Source organism: Cetorhinus maximus, chromosome 3 (genome assembly GCF_964194155.1).
Source record: "Cetorhinus maximus chromosome 3, sCetMax3.hap1.1, whole genome shotgun sequence".
Classification (NCBI taxonomy): Eukaryota; Metazoa; Chordata; class Chondrichthyes; order Lamniformes; family Cetorhinidae; genus Cetorhinus; species Cetorhinus maximus.
The window spans coordinates 57147711-57166514 of NC_135881.1; the positions used below are offsets into that span (position 1 = coordinate 57147711).

The window sequence follows — 18804 nt, forward strand, 5'->3', positions numbered from 1 at the left end:
TGCTTCATCCTCGTTGCCCTGAGATCATCCATTAGCAGATACCAAGTGTCACCAAGGGATGATTCTTCCTCTAATTTGTCCAGCCCACTCCCACAGGAAAGCACCTTCCCCACAGAACTGATGCCACGGCTGAGACCAATTCCATTGTTCATTACATTGGGTCAACAGACTACATTATGTGTAGTTGTTGTGACCGATGCAGTTGATAAAGTGGAGTTATTTTAAAAATCCCAGAGGGAAGCTTTAAACAACTGTCATAGCCAATAATTTTAAGAGTTATATTTCAGATGCAACTCTAAATTCAGGAATCAGATCACTAGTTCTCGAGGTTTTACATTAACCTAAATGAAATGTTTAGTTAATTTATACAGGTTAAAATATATGTACACATGGCTACAAATTACTACTAACATAACTTTTAACAAATTCCCAAACTAATTTCCATTAAGGTAACAGCAACCCATAGACTTAACCAAACACCAGGCAAAGCATTTTCACCTTACAAATTCAAAATAAGGTTCCTTTCACTGTGGAGCCAGTTGGAGGCTTGCAGCTGCCTTTTGATCTCACATTGCCTCTGCTCTGCACACCCGAAAACTACTGAAGTTATACCTACCACCACTGATTGAATTCAAATTCTCATTGTATCAACAACCTCTTTGAACTTCACCTTTTAACAATGAAACCCCTTTCATAGTACCAATTTTATTAGTAATATAAACATATGGCTTGGTAGCTGCTAAATAGGCGTCAAGTTTTCACCCCACACGTTTTGAATGCTCTATTCAAAAAATGCAAAAGCACGCTATTTTCCTTACATATCAAAACGAGTACATGTCAAAGCACCCAGACTAGCTGTCTTTAATCCAATTAAGACAGACCAGCAGATTAAACCTCTATTTTAAAAGAAAAATATTTTCCAAAATATTATATACATTAATAGCTTCATGACAGTAGTACTGTCACTCTATTTTGAGAAAGATGCATTGAAATGTCCAGTGGTAACTTTCATGAAAAAATAAATGATGCCACAGGAGAATAACCTGGCTTTATGATTTTTTGTTCTCATTTTGGCACATCACATACACAATTCAACAATTAAAGGGAAAACAAATATATGACTTTTCTGTATTTTAGTCGGAGAAGTGCTTTCCTCTCTTGCCATCACAGACGACTTGACGGATCTCTTCACCAAATCAAACAGTGGAGATCTCCTGGAGTCATAAAATCAAAATGTGGCTGACTGATGATGTAGCTGATTATAGAGAAGAGAAGGCCAAACAATACCAGCCTGTAATCTGTGAATTTTGTGGTTGGTTGAGCTAATGGCTGGGCTTTTCGGTGCCCTCTGACATCGGGCGTATTCAGGGGCGTGAGCGGACAATACGGCGAGAAGGCCAAAAATCAGTTTCACGACGTTGTGAAACCAGTTTGCAATCGTCCGCTCAGCCCGTTGATGGTGGGCCATGTTTCCCGCCATCAGATGTTGGGAAACTCATTGTAATACATCAGCATATCCTTACAAGATTAGCCCGCTGGACTCGTCCCCACCACAACCCTCCCTTGGCTGGATCGTCCACTCACGTCGGCATCATTGGACGCTGACGTGTTTCACAACAGCATATAAAATACGAGCTGATGGGCTGCATTTTCAGGGGAAGTTGCAGGTGAGTGCACAGTAACGTTGCAGAGTGCTCGTGAGGGATGCCTGTTGGACTTCAAGGTTGAGGCGCGTTGGGGATGGGGTGGGGGGGCAAAGGCTGCCCCTGCGGTTGAGGCGAGTTTGGAGGGGGTGGGTGCAAATGATGCCCTGCAGTTAAGGTCACTTTGGGGGAGTAGGGGGCAAAGGCTGCCACTGCAATTGAGGCGATTTTGGGGAGGTGAGGGGGGTGGGCGGCAAAGGCTGCCCTGCAGTTTATGGTAGCGCACAAGCATGTGTTGGGGCTGCGGCGGGCGAGGGAAGCAGCCACGCATTAGGGTCACCTTGTATAAAGTTGACCATTCCTCTGCAGCTGACACAGTTGATTGATATGTTTGGAGTCGGGCTTCTAGCTTATTTGCCCACTCAAGCAATGCAGAGGCATAAAGTGCCACCAAGTGCTCCTGAGCTTTTCACTGTTTGGGCACAGACTGCAAACTAATGAGCATTTTAGTGGACTGCAGAACAGTTGGACAACTGGGCACATTGTACAATCTACTTGCTGAAGCTGGCTGTGGGGCAGTCACTGGTGGAAGCGTTCACAGCCCTTTGCAATGTCATCATCCCGGTTTGGACCAGTCTCCCCCATTGTTGAAGCTAACAGTGCAGTCTTGCAGTGCAGGTTATGAGAATGTCTGCGCCTGAGCTGAGAGCACAGCATGCAGTCCAATGGGCAAAGCTGCCGCCAAATGTAGGGCAGAGGTAGGTGGGTTTTGGGCAGCCATGCAGCACACTAATCTCTGGCCATCCAAGTAGGGTCCAGCACTCTCCGGGATGTGTTAAGGGGCCTTCAGACTTAACCAAGACAGGCTCTTAGCACACCCATGCTAACTCACGCATTTCTCTCTTTCATCCTGCAGGAGGAGTACATCAGGATCATGGAGCCTGGTGAACTAGCTGTATGCTTCATGGCGTACAGAGAGCGAAGACGGCGGAGAAAAGAGCAACAGAGGCGCCTGGCTGTGCAGAGGAAGGAGCAGCACCTCTGGAAGAAGGGGCAGCTGGGGCTCCCGCACACGCCGCTGAAGAGCCACAGCAAGCTGTTGCTGGTTGGTGCCTAGCTAGACCAAGGGTATAGCAACACCGCCTTTCATTCCTGCAGATGACCATGAACCAGTGTCGCCGAAGACTGTGCATGTCTAGGGAATTGGTCAGTCACATCTGCCAACTACAGGATTTGGTGCCACGTGGAAATGGAGGGCATCCATTGCCAGTGGCCGTGAAAGAGAGCAGTGCTCAATTTCTACACCAGTGGCTCCTTTCAGGGCTCCACAGGTGACCTCTGTGGGATACCAGAAGCCTTCCACTCACAAATGCACTCATGAGGTCACAGATGCCACCTTCGGGCACATCACCCGGGACCAGGCCAGCCGGGATGCAAGAGCGATTGGATTTGCCCAGATCTCGGGTTTCCCACGGGTGCAGGGTGTGATCAACTGCACTCACGTGGCGCTCAAATCTCCGTTGCAACTACGCGGTCAACTATGCCAACTGCAAGGGATTCCATTCACTGAATGTGAAACTGGTGTGCGACCACCACAAACACATCCTGCAGGTCTGCTAATGGTTTCCAGGGAGTGTGCACGACTCCTACATCCTCAGTCGGCCACAGCTCCCTGACGTCTTCCAGGGTCCATGAATCAGGGTTGGCTCCGCAGGGACCAAGAGCTACCCACAGAGGGCGGCGGCCTCAGACTGCAGCAGAGCGAAGGTATAATGAGGTTCATGATGAAACTCGCAACTTGGTGGAGCAAACCATCGTGAGGCTGAAAATGAGATTCCAGCGTCTGAACCGGACAGGTGAAGCCCTGCAATACAGTCCACAGAGGGTGTCATGCATCGTCATCGCCTGCTGCGCTCTTTCCAACTGGCGCTTCAACCGGGAGAGGAGCTGGCTGAGGAGAAGCTGGAGGTCTCCTCCGATGAGGAGGACGTCGACGGGGATGATGGTGAGGAGGTCCTCACTGGCGATGATGACGGTGTTGAGACCGTCGCACTAGCCAGATGAGGCAGGAGGCTCTCATAACAGCTAGATTTGTGGAGGACGCTGACAACATGCACCATAGATCCTCACATTGCATCTGTGAACGTTTGACTCCAGTCTGGCCTCTGGCAGCACACATACCCTTTGTGATAATTCTCCTGCCATGGAGCATGGAAACGCAGTGGAGGCCCTAGTTGCTTGATTGCAGGAGGATGATGATGACATGAAGTGAGGAGACACCGTAAGATCCTCACATAGCCCCTGAGAATATCTGACTCCTGTATGGCTGAAGGCAGCTCACTTCTGCCCTGGGATCAGGGTATTATCATAGAGTCGCAGCCATGAAACTTTAAAAGCATCTGATCCTTTGTCCACCTTTAGCACCTGAGCCCTTCAGGAGCACAGCATCACTGGTCACAGATGCTGAAGAGATGGGGGCCAGCTCCATCTTAAAGGTGCTGAGAGCACACAGAGAGAATGATGGAACTCTGTGACACCTGCCCACAACATTCTGGCAGCAATGAAAAGCACTGTCAAGGCGCAGGCATCAGTAATATGTCCAGGGAGTGTGAGGCCAGACCATCACTTTGGTCTGAAGGCTCCACAAAGCACAGGGAAGAGACCCTGGACTGAGACACCTGCCTTTATCTTGTGCAGAAAGATTTCATACATCTGAGTGACAAGAAAACTGCTCATCAGAACATGGAGCTATAGGCAGGGAGACATTCTTGGGAGTTTATTGACAATAGTGATCATCATGTACAAGTGATCAACGCCCATGCCCAAGCTGTGCAACTACATCTTCTTAACCTTCCTAACCCTGCACTTTAAATATAGCGCCCGGCGTGATGAAGCAGCGAGGCGATGGTGTGGCGAGTGAATGAGACCCTACCTGTCATGGAAATGGCATGTTTCCCGGGAATGCATAATTAATGCGGTGGCTTTGGGGCAATACGGCGTGAAAAGCCGCCATTACGGCCGGCAGATAAAACATCGTTTTACCCACCCGCTACCACACTTAGTGCAAATTTGGTATGATTCCGCCCAATGTGTCTATTGTATATGGAGTACAAGTTATTTTTAAAATTAACAACTACTAAAATGTAAGGTTATCCCAACTTTTCGGCAAAGGCCACATCTTTTTGTGCTATAGTTCTATTCTTTTATGAATTATCTCTTTCTGATTTGATCATACGAGGTAAAATCAGTTGCTGAATTTTGGAAAGATTGCTTTAATAGTTCAACGTTAATTATCAGCTGTTCCTGTGGAAAAACGCAGGGCAAGCAAGGAGCCTTCTTAGCCTGACAGGAACCATAAAAGAGCTCGTCAAATTTACAATGAAAGCAGAAGTTACATTGACCGTCTAAAAATAAAGCATTTTCTGTACCATGTTGACACCTTGTGCAGCATGTTTTTTGTGAAGGACTGTTAACAAATCTTTTCACCATATTTAATCAAATTCATTACAATTGGCTTGATGTACTGATGCAGTGCTGGATTGCAGTATAAATACACCTGAGCTTAAACAAACTGTTCAAAAGATAAAGCTAAATCCATAACCGCAAAACATTCTTGATGGAATAGTCTGTCAATATTTTCTGTAAAACAGGTTAACTCTAAAGGTGTGCAGTTCTGAAAGATTTGGAATCTTTTATTATTCCCCATCTGTAGTGAATCACTTTTCTGGTCAAGTTTGTTGCCAGTTCGCCAAATTGCAAAGATTAAGAAGCAGGCTCCAGATGCCCCTAAGTTTAAAAAATAAAGCTGGCGTCTTTGTAATCAGGTAACCTTGACAAGATTTAGAAAATAAATTTCTTGCCAGTGCTGAGTTGTTTTAGTTTTTGTAACCAGTTTGGATGAAAGTTTCTTTGTCAGAAACAGCCAGCCATTTGATTTTGACAAATGACCTATTCTATTCATAAAACATAGTTATATAAGCCTTGATTTCTCTTTGTTTACCACTCGACGTTAACTTGTGTGGTGGGTGTAGGGGGCATGGGTAGGTTAAGAAATGGGACAAGAATCTATTACACTGGATCCAGGCCCACCTGTTTATGAACGGATGCATTAAATTGACATAGTAATTCACTCAACACCTCTCTAACCAGTTACTGGGAAAAAGGTAGAAGTACTTTAAAGAGTTAAGCACAAAAGTTATGAAGCATTCATAATGCACTGGTTTAGGATTTTTCTTGTTTCTTTATTCCAGACATATACTATCTACCTTTCTAATATTCACTTTGTGTGATAGTGTAAAACGAGTGATGGTGAGCAGGCAGCCCATTTTACATCTTGCACGATTTTTATTTTCATTCAAGCCCATGTATACATGCGGCTCCCCAAGGTGACAGCACCATCATCTGACCACATTCTTGTCATGTATTAGTACTGAGCGTTGACTCTCTGTGGGCTCCAATATGAAAGAAAGTCGACCTAATAGTACCAGTGAGACTGCCACTCCAATCTGACATCCACAGCGGCAATATGAGCACTTGTAGCAGAAGCACAAATCACCTCTAGAACCTAAGTCATGGGGACCATACCTGAACTTGGCCTTGCAGCCAGTATGTATTCCTATCTACCTGGTCTCCAACCTCCCAAACACTGTCCAACCCCTTCACAAAGTTGCTTCCAACTCGTGTGCTTCTGTTTTTGCTAAAAATCTTTTGTGTAATCTTTAATAAATCCCTTTTGGATGTCCATTTACACACTTTTTGAGGAGGTTACCAGAGAGTTTAAACAATGATGATGCAGTCGATGTAATTTATCTGGATTTTCAAAGGCCTTCAATAAGGTGCCCCATAATGTACGAATGAATAAGGTCAGAGAATACGGAGTCAGGGGATAAGTACCAAAACTGTCATGGACAAATGCATCTGCGACATGTAGATTTCTGAGGACAAGGTCACATAGAATTTTCCCTCCTATTGTTTCTCTCACCACCTGCCACAGACCCAGATTGGCAGATATGTCCTTCAGGACTTGGGCAACTCAGTCAGTAGTGGTGCCACTGAGCCATTCTTAGTGATGAACATTATGCAAATTACACCAATCCCTGAAAATATTTATCACGTTAGCATCTTCTAATTGGAGAATGGGGAGTTCTGCGCCATGCAGCAGCCTTCTTCAACAAAATCAGTAGATCAACTGTTGGACATCAGACAGGCACAAGTCCCATTCCACCACATTTCTGGCAACAGTTGTATCTTTTCTTCTTTCATCTCCTAATCCTAAATAAGAGGAACCAATCTAATTTGGGATCTGAAAAAACTCAGCAGGTCTGACAGCATCTGTGGAGAAGAATACAGTTAACGTTTTGAGTCCATATGACTCTTCACCAGAATGGTGAAATAGAGAGTCATACGGACTCAAAACGTTAACTGTATTCCTCTCCGCAGATGCTGTCAGACCTGCTGAGTTTTTCCAGGTATTTTTGTTTTTGTTTTGGATTTCCAGCATCTGCAGTTTTTTACTTTTATTTTTGCTTTTAACCAATTTGGGATCACTTCAGATAGAAGAAGTATTGCAAGTATAAAAAGAAACATCCTACATTTCAATATTCATTTATACATATTGATAAGCACAGTTACATATTCAGTATTAAGAGCAATGGTGTGCTATTCATGCTTGGTCAGTTGTCAGTTCAGTCTTACCTCTCTTATGTGGTTATCCTGATTACAATGAAGTGTTAATGCTATTATAACTTGTTTGTAAATATTGATTTAGGTATATTTTAACTGCTTTTTCAACAAACGTAATAATCTATGGCATCAATTTAACAATGGAAATGCCTTGAATACTGTAAATTAAGTTATATATAGAGAAGCTAATTGCTCACTGCATTTGTGGTTCTTTCTTTCAAGCCTGTGGAGGTACATTCCACGGACCGTCTGGCACTATTGCCAGCCCGACTTACTCACACACTGAATACAACATCAACTGTACATACCACATCATTGTCGGAGAGAACAGGATTGTTAAATTGAAGTAAGTAAGGAGTATTCCTATTTGTATTCTTTTAAAAAGAATTCCCACCCTTTGCTAGGGGTACAGTTTCATGGCCGCTAGTCTGATACTTCACTGACATGGCCATTATTCACATGTAACAATCAATAAATGTTAATCTGTCTCATCTGGGTATTCGAACACAGTGGGAGGGATCATATTTGAGCCCAGTCCTCTTCTCATCTAATATTCACACATGGACATTTTTAGTGAACAGTCCACTACATTGCTTTAGGAACAAGAACCCTAGCTAATTTCCCTTCCCCAACCTAAGGCCAATTGTAGGGTTCCTGACACTGTTGCAACTGAGGTCAATTAATATGTCACTGACCTGGCTTTTTGACTTTCTAGCTCAGCAAATTATTGGATCGAGTTGTTAAGCGAGTAGTCTTCATTTACTGAAGCCTTCAATTTCTGCACCTTGAAATGCTGAATGTTAATGAGTGTTGTTAGGTTTTAACCATATCCTCTCTGATTGCAGCAAAAATTGTCCATTATATTTGCAAACATAACTGTCACTGCACTTCAAAAGAATTAATTGTATGCTTGCTTAACAAATAATTAACTGAGCCACATTGTCTAACCACCTGGTTGATGAAATGAGGTGGCACATAAAATGTTAATATGCAGGATAAGCGCTCATGAAGTTGGGAGTAAGATATCTTCATGGATAGAGGATTGGTTAATGGACAGGAAGCAAAGAGTAGGAATAAATGGGGCATTTTCAAGGTGACGGGCTGTGACTAGTGGAGTGTCACAAGGATCATTGCTGGGGCCTTAGCTATTTACAATCAAATTAATGACTCAGATGAAAAGACAGGGAGTGATATATCTAAGTTTGCTGACAATGCAAAGCTAGCTGGAAATTTTAGCTATGAGGAGGACACCAATAAGCTGAAAAGAGATGTAGACAGGTTAAGTGAGTGGGCAACGAAATGGCAAATGAAGCATAATGTGAGAAAATGTGAAGTTATTCACTTTGGTCATAAGAATAGAAAAGAAGAACATTTTTTAAAAGGTGTGAAACTTGTAAATGTTGATGTTCAGAGTGATTTGGCCTTACAAGGCATTCCAGAAGTTAACATGCAGGTATGCAAGCAATTACGAAAGCAAATGGCAAATTGGCCTTTATTGCAAGGGGATTGGAGTACAAGAATAAGGAATTCTTGCTACAAGGTGCCACAGAATTGTCAGGGCATTGGTGAGGTCATACTTGGAATACTGTGTGGAGTTTTGGGGCTAAATTTTCATCTGGTGCAGAGCAGTGTTTCAGCACGCAAATGGCCACACTTAGGCCAGAATTTTCGGCTTGGCAAGCGGGGACAGGGCCCAGTCGCCGAGGTATAAAATGATGCGGGGTGACGTCGGGCGTGCGTCTTAACATCACCGTGCGTCATTTAGATTTTCAGCTCAGCAGGCACACACTGGAGTCGGCTGCGTGCCCGCCGAACTGTCAAAGGCCTGCTAAGGCCATTTAAAAACTAATTAAACTAATAAACTGGGCTGCCCATCCAACCTTAAGGTGGCCTTTGCATTTTTCATGGAACCTCATCTATGGGTGGGATGAGGTTTCATGAAGTGTTTAAAAATTGAACTAAATTTTTTTTTTAATTCATTGACATGTCCCAGCTCATATGAGGGAACATGTCTTAAAATGTTTTATTTTCTTTATTTAGATGTTTAAAACTTAAACTAATTTCCCTGAGGCACCTTTGTGCCTCAGGGAGATTCCTGCGCTCTTTCGCACGCATGCATGAAAGAGGGCAGGCCCTGACTCAGAACCACCCCCCCTCTCCCACCCGCACAGGGAGCGCTCAGCACTTCCGGGCACACATCATGCTGGGTGGGCCTTAATTGACCCGCCCACATAAAATGGTGGCACAGACCCGATCGGGGCCGCCCAACCCCACACAAACCCCCCCAATGGGGGGGGGATTCTCCCCTTGGTTGTTTTTTGGAGGATTTTTGATTTTCCTCCACATTGCCAACCCCGCATCATTTTCCTCTGGCCTTTTTGTGTGTTGGGAATGCCTAGTGTGTGAAACGTGCAGTCGCCTCCGCTGAGGTCAGGTTTCTTGTTTTAAATGGGGGACAAAAAGTGGATTTCCTTCTGCACACCACTTTTGTCTGGTGGTGCAGGGTTTTGTGAGCCCATTGAAAGCATATCAGGCTTGAGAGCTCGTGAAGAAAATTAAAAGCCTTTTGAAGAGTCGGTAACATTACGAAAGGTAAGTGCAAAATCTTTTCACACCTTCAAATGTCACTATTAGTTGCTGTACCGTAATGTAGATGTGTTTTTAATGCAGTGATTCATCGTAAGGATCTGTCCTGCACAGGTAAGTTGACCCTTACATTGGCTAGCATTACATAATTGTTCACATGTATTACAATACTTTTCCAATGGAGAAAGTACCATAATGTATTAAAAAACTGTACAAAAAAAATCCTCTGCTGTCTGATGATGCAAGGCTGAGTAAATTGGGTCAATATTCTCTTCAGTTTAAAAGAATAAGGGGTGACCTCGTTGAAACATATAAGATTCTGAAGGAGCTTGTCACTGGAGAGACACAGAGAGGTTGTTTCCCCTGGTTTGGGCATCTAGAAAAAAGAGGCAAAGTCTCGGGATAAGTGGACAATCACTTAAGACTAGGATAAGGAGAAATTTCTTCAGTAAAGAGTTGTGAATCTTTGAAATTTTCTACCCCAGAGGGTTGTGGATGCTCCATCCTTGTATATATTTAAGATTGAGATAGCCGGATTTTGATCTCTCAGGTAATCAAGGGATATGCAGAGCAGGCAAGAAAGTGCAGTTGAGGCAGAAAATCAGCCATGATTGTATTGAATGGCAGAGCAGGCTCAAGGGGCCATATGGTCTACTCCGGCTCCTATTTCTTATACATTAGTTAATCTCAATTGGAACAGTGGCAGGAGTGTTACACCTTGCCTCTGGGTAGGGAAGGGAAAGTCAGCATGGATTTGCATTTGATTAACTTGATTGAGTTCTTTGTCACAGTAATGGAGAGGGCTGATGAGGGCAATCCAGTTGATGTGTTTCTGGTCTTTCAAAAAGATGTTTGATCACATACTGTACCACTTATTTACTGAGACACAAATTGTGGCAAGAAGGGGAAGTTATGGCCAGGAAACCCAGAAGTGCAAGTTTCCCTGAACACTCTGTAGTTCGAACTTCAGTGTGTGTTTTCATTTGTTGTCTGTAGAACAGGACCTCTGGCAGCACAAGATCACAGCATGAAGAAGGTAGGGTTAGTGGGTGTGGGCAGAGCTGAGAGATCGGGTGTGAGTAGAGAGGAGAGATTGAGATAGTGTGCAGAGAGAAAAGTGGGATTAATTGGATAACTCCACCACAGAACTGCCACAGGCATGATGGGCTGAATGGCCTGCTTCTCTGCTGTGTCAATCTATGATTCTATGAAATGTTCTGAACTCTTGCCCCGAAATGTAATAACATACATGAATACATGAATTAGGAGCAGGAATAGGCCACTCGGCCCCTCGAGCCTGCTCTGTCATTCAATAAGATCATGGCTGATCTGAATGTAACCTCAACCCCACATTCCTGCCTACCCCCCATAAAATGCAAATCTTTCTCCATCAATACAAGTTTCCTTAATTATATAACACTAATCAATGAAAAAGAGCAGCTAGACTGATTTCAGAATTTAGAGCTCCAAATCATGTGGATTGACTCATGTTAGTTCAGAGGCCAGTTTTATCACTGACAGTGGTATGCATCTGCTTAACAATGTTTGAGTGTTTTTCTGCATTAATCTGGCAGAGGCATAAATCTATTTAAAATTAGAAGGTCTATACTTAAGTATCCCATGAAATAATTTCAGGACCATTGTAATAAACATAAGAAAAATATTTTAGTCTTTTAGTCAAGATAGCTATCAAATGGAAATCATAAAATATAGTGAGCATTTGCAATTGTCATATGAGAGTATATTTAAATAGTTTGCTAATGTAGTTATTTTCTTTCTTAGATTCAATGAATTCGACCTTGAGACCTCATCAGCATGCACCTCTACCTATGTGGCTGTCTATGATGGTTCAAACACTCTTGCACCACTTTTAGGCCAATTCTGTGGCTCAAAGATTCCACCAGTTCTGAGGAGTACCGACAGCTCTATATTCCTTGTGTTTAAAATAGACAGCTTTTATACTTACAGAGGATGGAGGGCTTCATATACGGAGACATTAGGTAAGTGACAAGTGAAATTTGAGAAGCAAATTAAATAAAAACTGAATCTTGCAGCTTTACTTGGTTTATTTCTTCCTGAATTTTAGGCCAAATTCTACAATACTCTTGTGATGTATTTTAAGAAATTGATTTTATTGTTCCAAGGTAATTTTTGGGCTAAAAGATCTTAAATAAGTTATGATATTTGTAAAGGATACTACCATTCCCAGGGTGGAAATTTTTGAAGGTTCATTTTTAAGGGTTGGAAATCAATATTGAAAGTCTGATATGATGGACAGTGAACCAATGATAAAGGGTAGAATAGGCGACACGTTAATCACCACCGTAAAAGTAGAAATGTGTTTTGTCTTGCATAAAATACTCATTTTCAGTGAAGTATTCATTTCTGAAATGAGTATAGTATATAGCACTGTTCTTAGCATATTCAGTACATGAATCACTGCCACCTAATTCACTGCATATGGAAACTGTATGTTTGTTAAGTGACAGCTTGGTACTGGGTGAGAATCACAGCGTACAAAGATAATTAGAAATAACCAGGCTGTGTACAGAATGTACATTTATCAATGGTCTGAAAGACATTTTATCTCTTTAAATTTGTTTGATTATGAATGATTGAAAATGTGCGCAATGCTATCAGAGTGCAGTTTAATGCATAGTGTATTTGACATTTCCTCACAAAAAAGATATTTTAAAATCCTAATAAATTTAGGATTAATAATGTTTGGATTAAAACTGGAAAGTGACCTGTAGGATGTATCACTCCAGAGCAATTAGAATGAGTACAGAAGCACTCATCAAAGAAATGATACATATTTCTGTACAAAAGAGATGTTGATGTTGACATCTCTTTGTGTAATAATAATAAACGCATTAATGCTTTGTATGAAATTCCTATTTTAACAGTCTATCTGCTACAATTGAAACTGAATGGAGTTGGGTTTAATTTCCTAAAGTTGAGAAAGCTAAGGGGTGATTTTATTGCGATATTTAAAATAATGAAGGGAATTGATAAGGTGTTTAGGAAATTACTTTTCCCTTCAGTAGGTGAAATCTGAAACAAGAGGACATAATCTTATAATTCAAATTAAATTGACTAAAAGATAATCCAGGAAAAAAAAATCTTCATTCGAAGAGTTATTATTGTACTGAAAGTACTGCCCTAGAAAGTGCTAAATGATCATCTAAGCCTCCAATATGGTGGGCAGGAAGCGCAAGTTCATTACGAACTGGAAGTCTCTCACCCATCATATTGATAAAGGACATAAGAGTGCCTGAAACAGGCTTTAGGCCCTTTGAATATAAAAATAAGCAGCCTAATGCTTGTTTAAGGCTCCCACTGCTAGGTTGATTTGCCCTGAGGTGGCTGGCACCAGCGCTGGCTACAATCAGGAAGACTAGATCTACATGCAGCCTAACAGGCAGTCATTAAAGAGAATCAAGTATACAGCATCGTAAGCTTTATCAATATGAGCATAGAGTACAAAAGCAAGGAAGCTATGTTAAACTTGTATAAAACATTAATTTGGCCTCAGCCAGTTTTGGGCGCCACACTTTAGGAAAGATGTGAAGGCATTATAAAGAGTGGAGAAAAGGTTCAACGGGAATGATTTCAGGAATGAGGAACTTCAGTTCTGTACATACAAAGATATGAATTAGGAGCAGGAGTAGGCCCCTGAGCCTGCTCTGCAGATGTAGAAAGATTGGAGAAGTTGGGACTATTTTCCTTGGAGAAGAGAAGATTGAGAGGAGATTTGATAGAAGTATTCAAAATCATGAAGGGCCTGGACAGACTGAAAAAGAAAAACTTCCTATTGGTGGAAGAATTGAGAACATTAAGACACATATTTAAGGTAATTGGCAAAAGAATCATTGGAGACAAGAGGAGAAATATTTTCACACAGCAAGTGGTTAAGATCTGGAATGCACTGCCTGAAACTGTGGTAGAAATTGGTTCAATTTAGGAATTCAAGGGGGAATTGGATTATTATCTGAAAAGGAAGAATGTGGAGGGTTCTGGGGGAAAGACAAGGGAGTGGCACTAGGTGAATTGTTCATTCCGAGAGCTGACGGAGATGATATGGGTCAAATGGCCTCCTTCTGTGCTGCAACAATTCTGTGATTCTGTGAATCAGTATGAAGGGATAAAGGTTTAGACCAAAGATGTCAGAGTGCTCTGTTTCACCATGTAATCTCCCATTGTATTCTGTAGCAGAAACACTAAATTCTAAAATTTCCTATTGGGTTATCACTAGAAAAATGAAGGAAGTGGTTGGAAAAAAACTACTTAAAAAAAGAGGGTTATTAGAACATGGATTGTTTTACCATAAATTACTATTAAAATGAACGTACGAACACATGAAATAGGAGCAGAAGTAGGCTATTCAGCCCCTCGAGCCTGCTCCACCATTAGAGTCTGTTTTTGAATTCCACATTCCCATCTACCCCCGATAACCTTTGATTCCCTTGCCTAACAAGAATCTTTCTACCTCTGCCTAAAAAATATTCAATGACCCTGCCTCCACCACCTTTGGAGGCAGAGAGCTCCAAAGTCGCACAACCCTCTGAGCGAAAAAAATTCTCCTCATCTCTGTCCTAAAAGGGCAGCCCCTAATATTAAAACAGTGCCCCCCTAGTTCTGGACTCACCCACAAGAGGAAACATCCTTTCCATGTCCATCTTGTCAATACCATTCAGGATTTTATATGTTTCAATCAAGTCACCCCTCACTCTTCTAAGCCCCAGTGGAAACAAGCCCAGTCTGTCCAACCTTCCCTCATAAGACAACCCACTCATTCCAGATATTAATCTAGTAAACACCCTCTGGACTGCCTCCAATGCATTTACATCCTTCCTTAAATAGGGAGGTCAAAACTGCACACATTTTTCGAGATGTGGTCTTACCAATGCCCTGTATAATTGAAACATAACATCCTTACTTCTATGTTCAATTCTAAAGATGTGCAGAAAATATGATTTACAGGGGAACTGAATAAGTATTTGAGTAAGTATATTGATATTCCAATTTGCACAATGGTGAAAGAACATATATTGAATTATAAGCCAGTGTTAAGCAGTATTCAAATGATTATTGAATTATTTTTTCCTGTATTATTATAGTTGTAGCAGTGTGCTACACAGACATGTTTTCATCTGTTCATCCTTTTATTATGTTCGTTTATCTAGAATTAAGAATTTGATTGAACTCAATTGAACTTAATCATGCTGAATAACCTATACCAAACCTTTCAATTGTATTTGCATCAATGGACTACACTTACATGTCACTCTGTTCCAAGAGGTGTTAAATAGTGTTTAGTACACAGGGCCCTGTTCTTTGTGGACAGAAAGATCATGTACACACATTGCACCTGTATCAGCTAAACAAAATAAATGACAGCCATTCACTGGTTCATTCCACAGGGTAATGTCTTGACCAATCAGAGTCAAACAATGCTTGGTAGTTAACTGTCAGTCACCTTCCACTGATACATTCTCCATGGCAATGCTTCGACCAATCAGAGTCCACGTATCAACCAATCAGCACTCCCTTCTCATACAGTATAAATATGTTGTTCCTCCTGACATTGGTACTTTCTTGCAAATTGTCCCAATGAGTACAAGACGAAAAGCTTTGACAAAAAATGTCTCTTTTTTCAGCAATATAGATTATAAATAGTTAAGGCCCTGCTTTATTGATCCCTGTGGCACTGCACTATTTACAGTTTGCCAACACAAAAATGACACATTCATCCCTATCCTCTGCTTCCTGTTAGCTAACCAACCCTCTATCCATGCTGATATGTTACCCCCTACACCATGAGCTCTTATTTTACTAATTTAACTTTTTTGGCCTTTATTGCAAGGGGATTGGAGTACAGGAATAAAGAAGTCTTGCCACAATTGTACAGGATTTTGGTGAGGCCCCATCTGGAATATTGTGTGCAATTTTTGCATCCACATTTAAGAAAGAATACACTTGCATTGGAGTTGAAGCCTAAGGTCAGCCATGATCATAATGAATGGCAGAGCAGGTTCAACAGGCAATATGGTCTACTCCTGTTCCTATTTCTTGTGTTCTTGTGTTATGTGGCACCTTACCAAATGTCTTTTGGAAATCCAAGTACAACCACATCTACAGGTTCCCCTTTATCCATGTTGCTTGTTACTTCCTCAAAGAGCTCTAATAAATTAAACATGATTTCCCTTTCACAAAACCATGTTGATTCTGCCTGATTGCATTACGATTTTCTAAGTGCCTTATTAGAAATTCTTTAATAATAGATTCTAGCAATTTCCCTGTGACAGATGTTAGGCTAACTGGCCTGTGGTTTCCTGCTTTCTGTCTCCCTCCTTTCTTGAATAGAAAAGTTACATTCGCTGTTTTCCAATCTGCTGCAATCTTTCCAGAATCTAGGGAATTTTGGAAAATTACAACATTGCATCTATTATCTCAGAGGCCACTTCTTTTAAGATCCTAGGTTGCAAGCCATCAGGTCCTGATTCATGCCCCACCCCCTTCACCCACCACAAAAATTGGATCTGTCGAAAATGGGAGTGGGCCTTCTGCATTTGGGTCCCACCCACCATTTTTAAAGGTCTGTGGAGTCTGGCCCTAAGGGGAGAATTCTCTCCCCTTCCGGGGGCGGGGCTGTGCAGGGGTGGGCACAGGCGGGCGCGCAGCCGATTGGCGCCCCCAATTGGCTGGTCGTCGCCAATTTACGTGGGCGGGCCAATTAGGCCCATCCAGCGTGATGCACGCCTGGAAGCACTGAGCAGAGGTGCCTCAGGGAGATTACTTTCACTTATGAAACATTGAAGAAACTGTCACATGTCCATGAAACTGGGACATGTCCATTAATTTTATTAAAAATTTTAAAACACTTCAAAAACGTTCATGAAACCTCATCCCGCATGTGGATGAGGTTCCACAAAAAGTTCGAAGGCGCCTGGGCTCTTCGCCTGCCCGCCAACCTTAACGTATATCTAAATGAAGCGTGGCGACGTCGGGACGCACGCCCGACATCACTGCGCGTCATTTTGCACCTCGGCGAGCGGGCCCCGTCCCCGCTCGCCGAGCCGAAGATTCTGCCCTAAGTCTCATTTTAATCAGTGATAGTTTCTTGATGGTTGATGGAAGTTGTAGAAAACAGAATGCATTTACAAGCACTGCTGTTTCAATTCTTTATTAGTCTCCCATGGGAGTTTCTGACAATGATTTAGGCGACACAGTGTTTGTGCTTGGTAGTTTTCAGTATTAACTGATTTGCCATTTTTAAAGGGAATGAACTGGAAGAGTTTACAGTGCCTGCTGCCTGGATCCAAAGCATGGAATGGTAGCAATTCTGTTTGTGCTTTATGGCTTAATCAGCTAATGAGGTTTGGAGGCACTTTATAGGGCACAAAATACTCCTGTGACCTGAAAATGTTGGCAACTTGAATCCTTTGGCATAAAAGCTCTGTACACATTATAACCTTAACCTTGATTTACTGTACTGATGGATGGGCTGAATGCTGTTTCTGCCAACATTTTAGATCTTGCTCAACATATCTTAAGAAACTAGCCAAATTCTATAATAATATTTATAATAATATTTTCTTAACTAGTACATTTCTACTGAAATAACAAATGCATCCTAAACATTTCTCATTCCATTAATAAATAACACTGATAACCAAAGGGAATGCTGCCATTATTTAATGACTTTCAGTTCCATATTTCTCACCTCTGGATTTCCTCCTCTTCGCCCTTCCTATCTGAAGATGGTGACGCATGCTGAAGTGCCATTGAGTGGGCATCAGCAGCCTTTCAGTATCTTGCTTAACTGGCTGTCTTCATGAATCAGCCTAGATAGCGAGTGCTCATGACATGAAGCCTCATAATCAAGTTTGACTCTAACTTCATGTAACACTGTTACCAGCAAGGCAGGCAAACAAACTCCAGCATCCTCACCGAAGCCAATCCCTCCAGCATTGCCGAAAAGAGAGACATTTTTCCAAAGACTGTCTGTGTTTTCAGCAATATTCAAGTCCTGTCCTCCAGCATTACAGCCATGATCATGCAAAATCTACTCTGCTGGCCTGGACACTTCATCTGCATGCCAAATAATCAGCTCCTGAAGCAGATCCTCTTTTCACAAATTAAGAATGTGGCACTGCCTCATCCAACAAGTCGCAACATTGTTGGAAACTGACCACATAAACTCTGCTGCAGAGAAGTGTTGAAAGTGGAAGGAGAGGGTCCAGAATCCTGGCTTGAGAACCCCCTTTCCACAGGACAACTCTTGCCTTTTCTGTTTAATAGGTGGATATCCATTTACCGAATCAGGGAGCAGGAGACATTCTATGAATCACAACTGTTTTATTGTTAAACTATAGTTCAGTACAAATACCACTTTCCACTCTTCCCCTCTGAATCCTCTCCCTCTCACCAAGCAAACCCCACCCCCCTCTGCCTTTGTAAAAGAAAGGGCATCCTCCTCAATCATAATCGAGATGGTACATACATTCATTCATACCCAATTTTTTAAGTCCAATTAGGAAAACTGGTGCCCTTTCAGCCTCATATTGTGAACATTCTCTACCCAAGGACCTGTGGCTCTAGAATTGGCCTGCTGAGTCACCTGAGTACACACAAATCATGAAACCCGACAGACGTCATCATCCAGGTCCCAAGGGACTGATGATGACGACGACCAGGAATGGCACAGGATAGCAGCCAGCAGTCGGAATTCTGCCTGATATATTTTTCTTCCCCTTTACACCAGGAGCATCAAATGCAATTGTAATGCTATTAATAATAAAATCTACCAGTTTTAACAGCAAAGTTGAAAAGAACTGACCCCAGAAAAAACAGGAAACATTGAATTGGATTTGGAAAGAATGATAGTAAA

General features: G+C 42.1%; 1 protein-coding gene across 1 annotated transcript in view; it reads left to right on the forward strand.

Annotated features, from left to right (window-relative positions):
• Positions 1-18804, forward strand: part of cubn (cubilin (intrinsic factor-cobalamin receptor)) — a 481327-nt gene that overhangs the window by 385452 nt on the left and 77071 nt on the right. Inside the window, exons 55-56 of the mRNA XM_078535601.1 lie at positions 7548-7671; positions 11694-11911. Of these exons, the coding sequence (XP_078391727.1) occupies positions 7548-7671; positions 11694-11911 (342 nt within the window). The remainder of the gene's footprint in view (positions 1-7547; positions 7672-11693; positions 11912-18804) is intronic.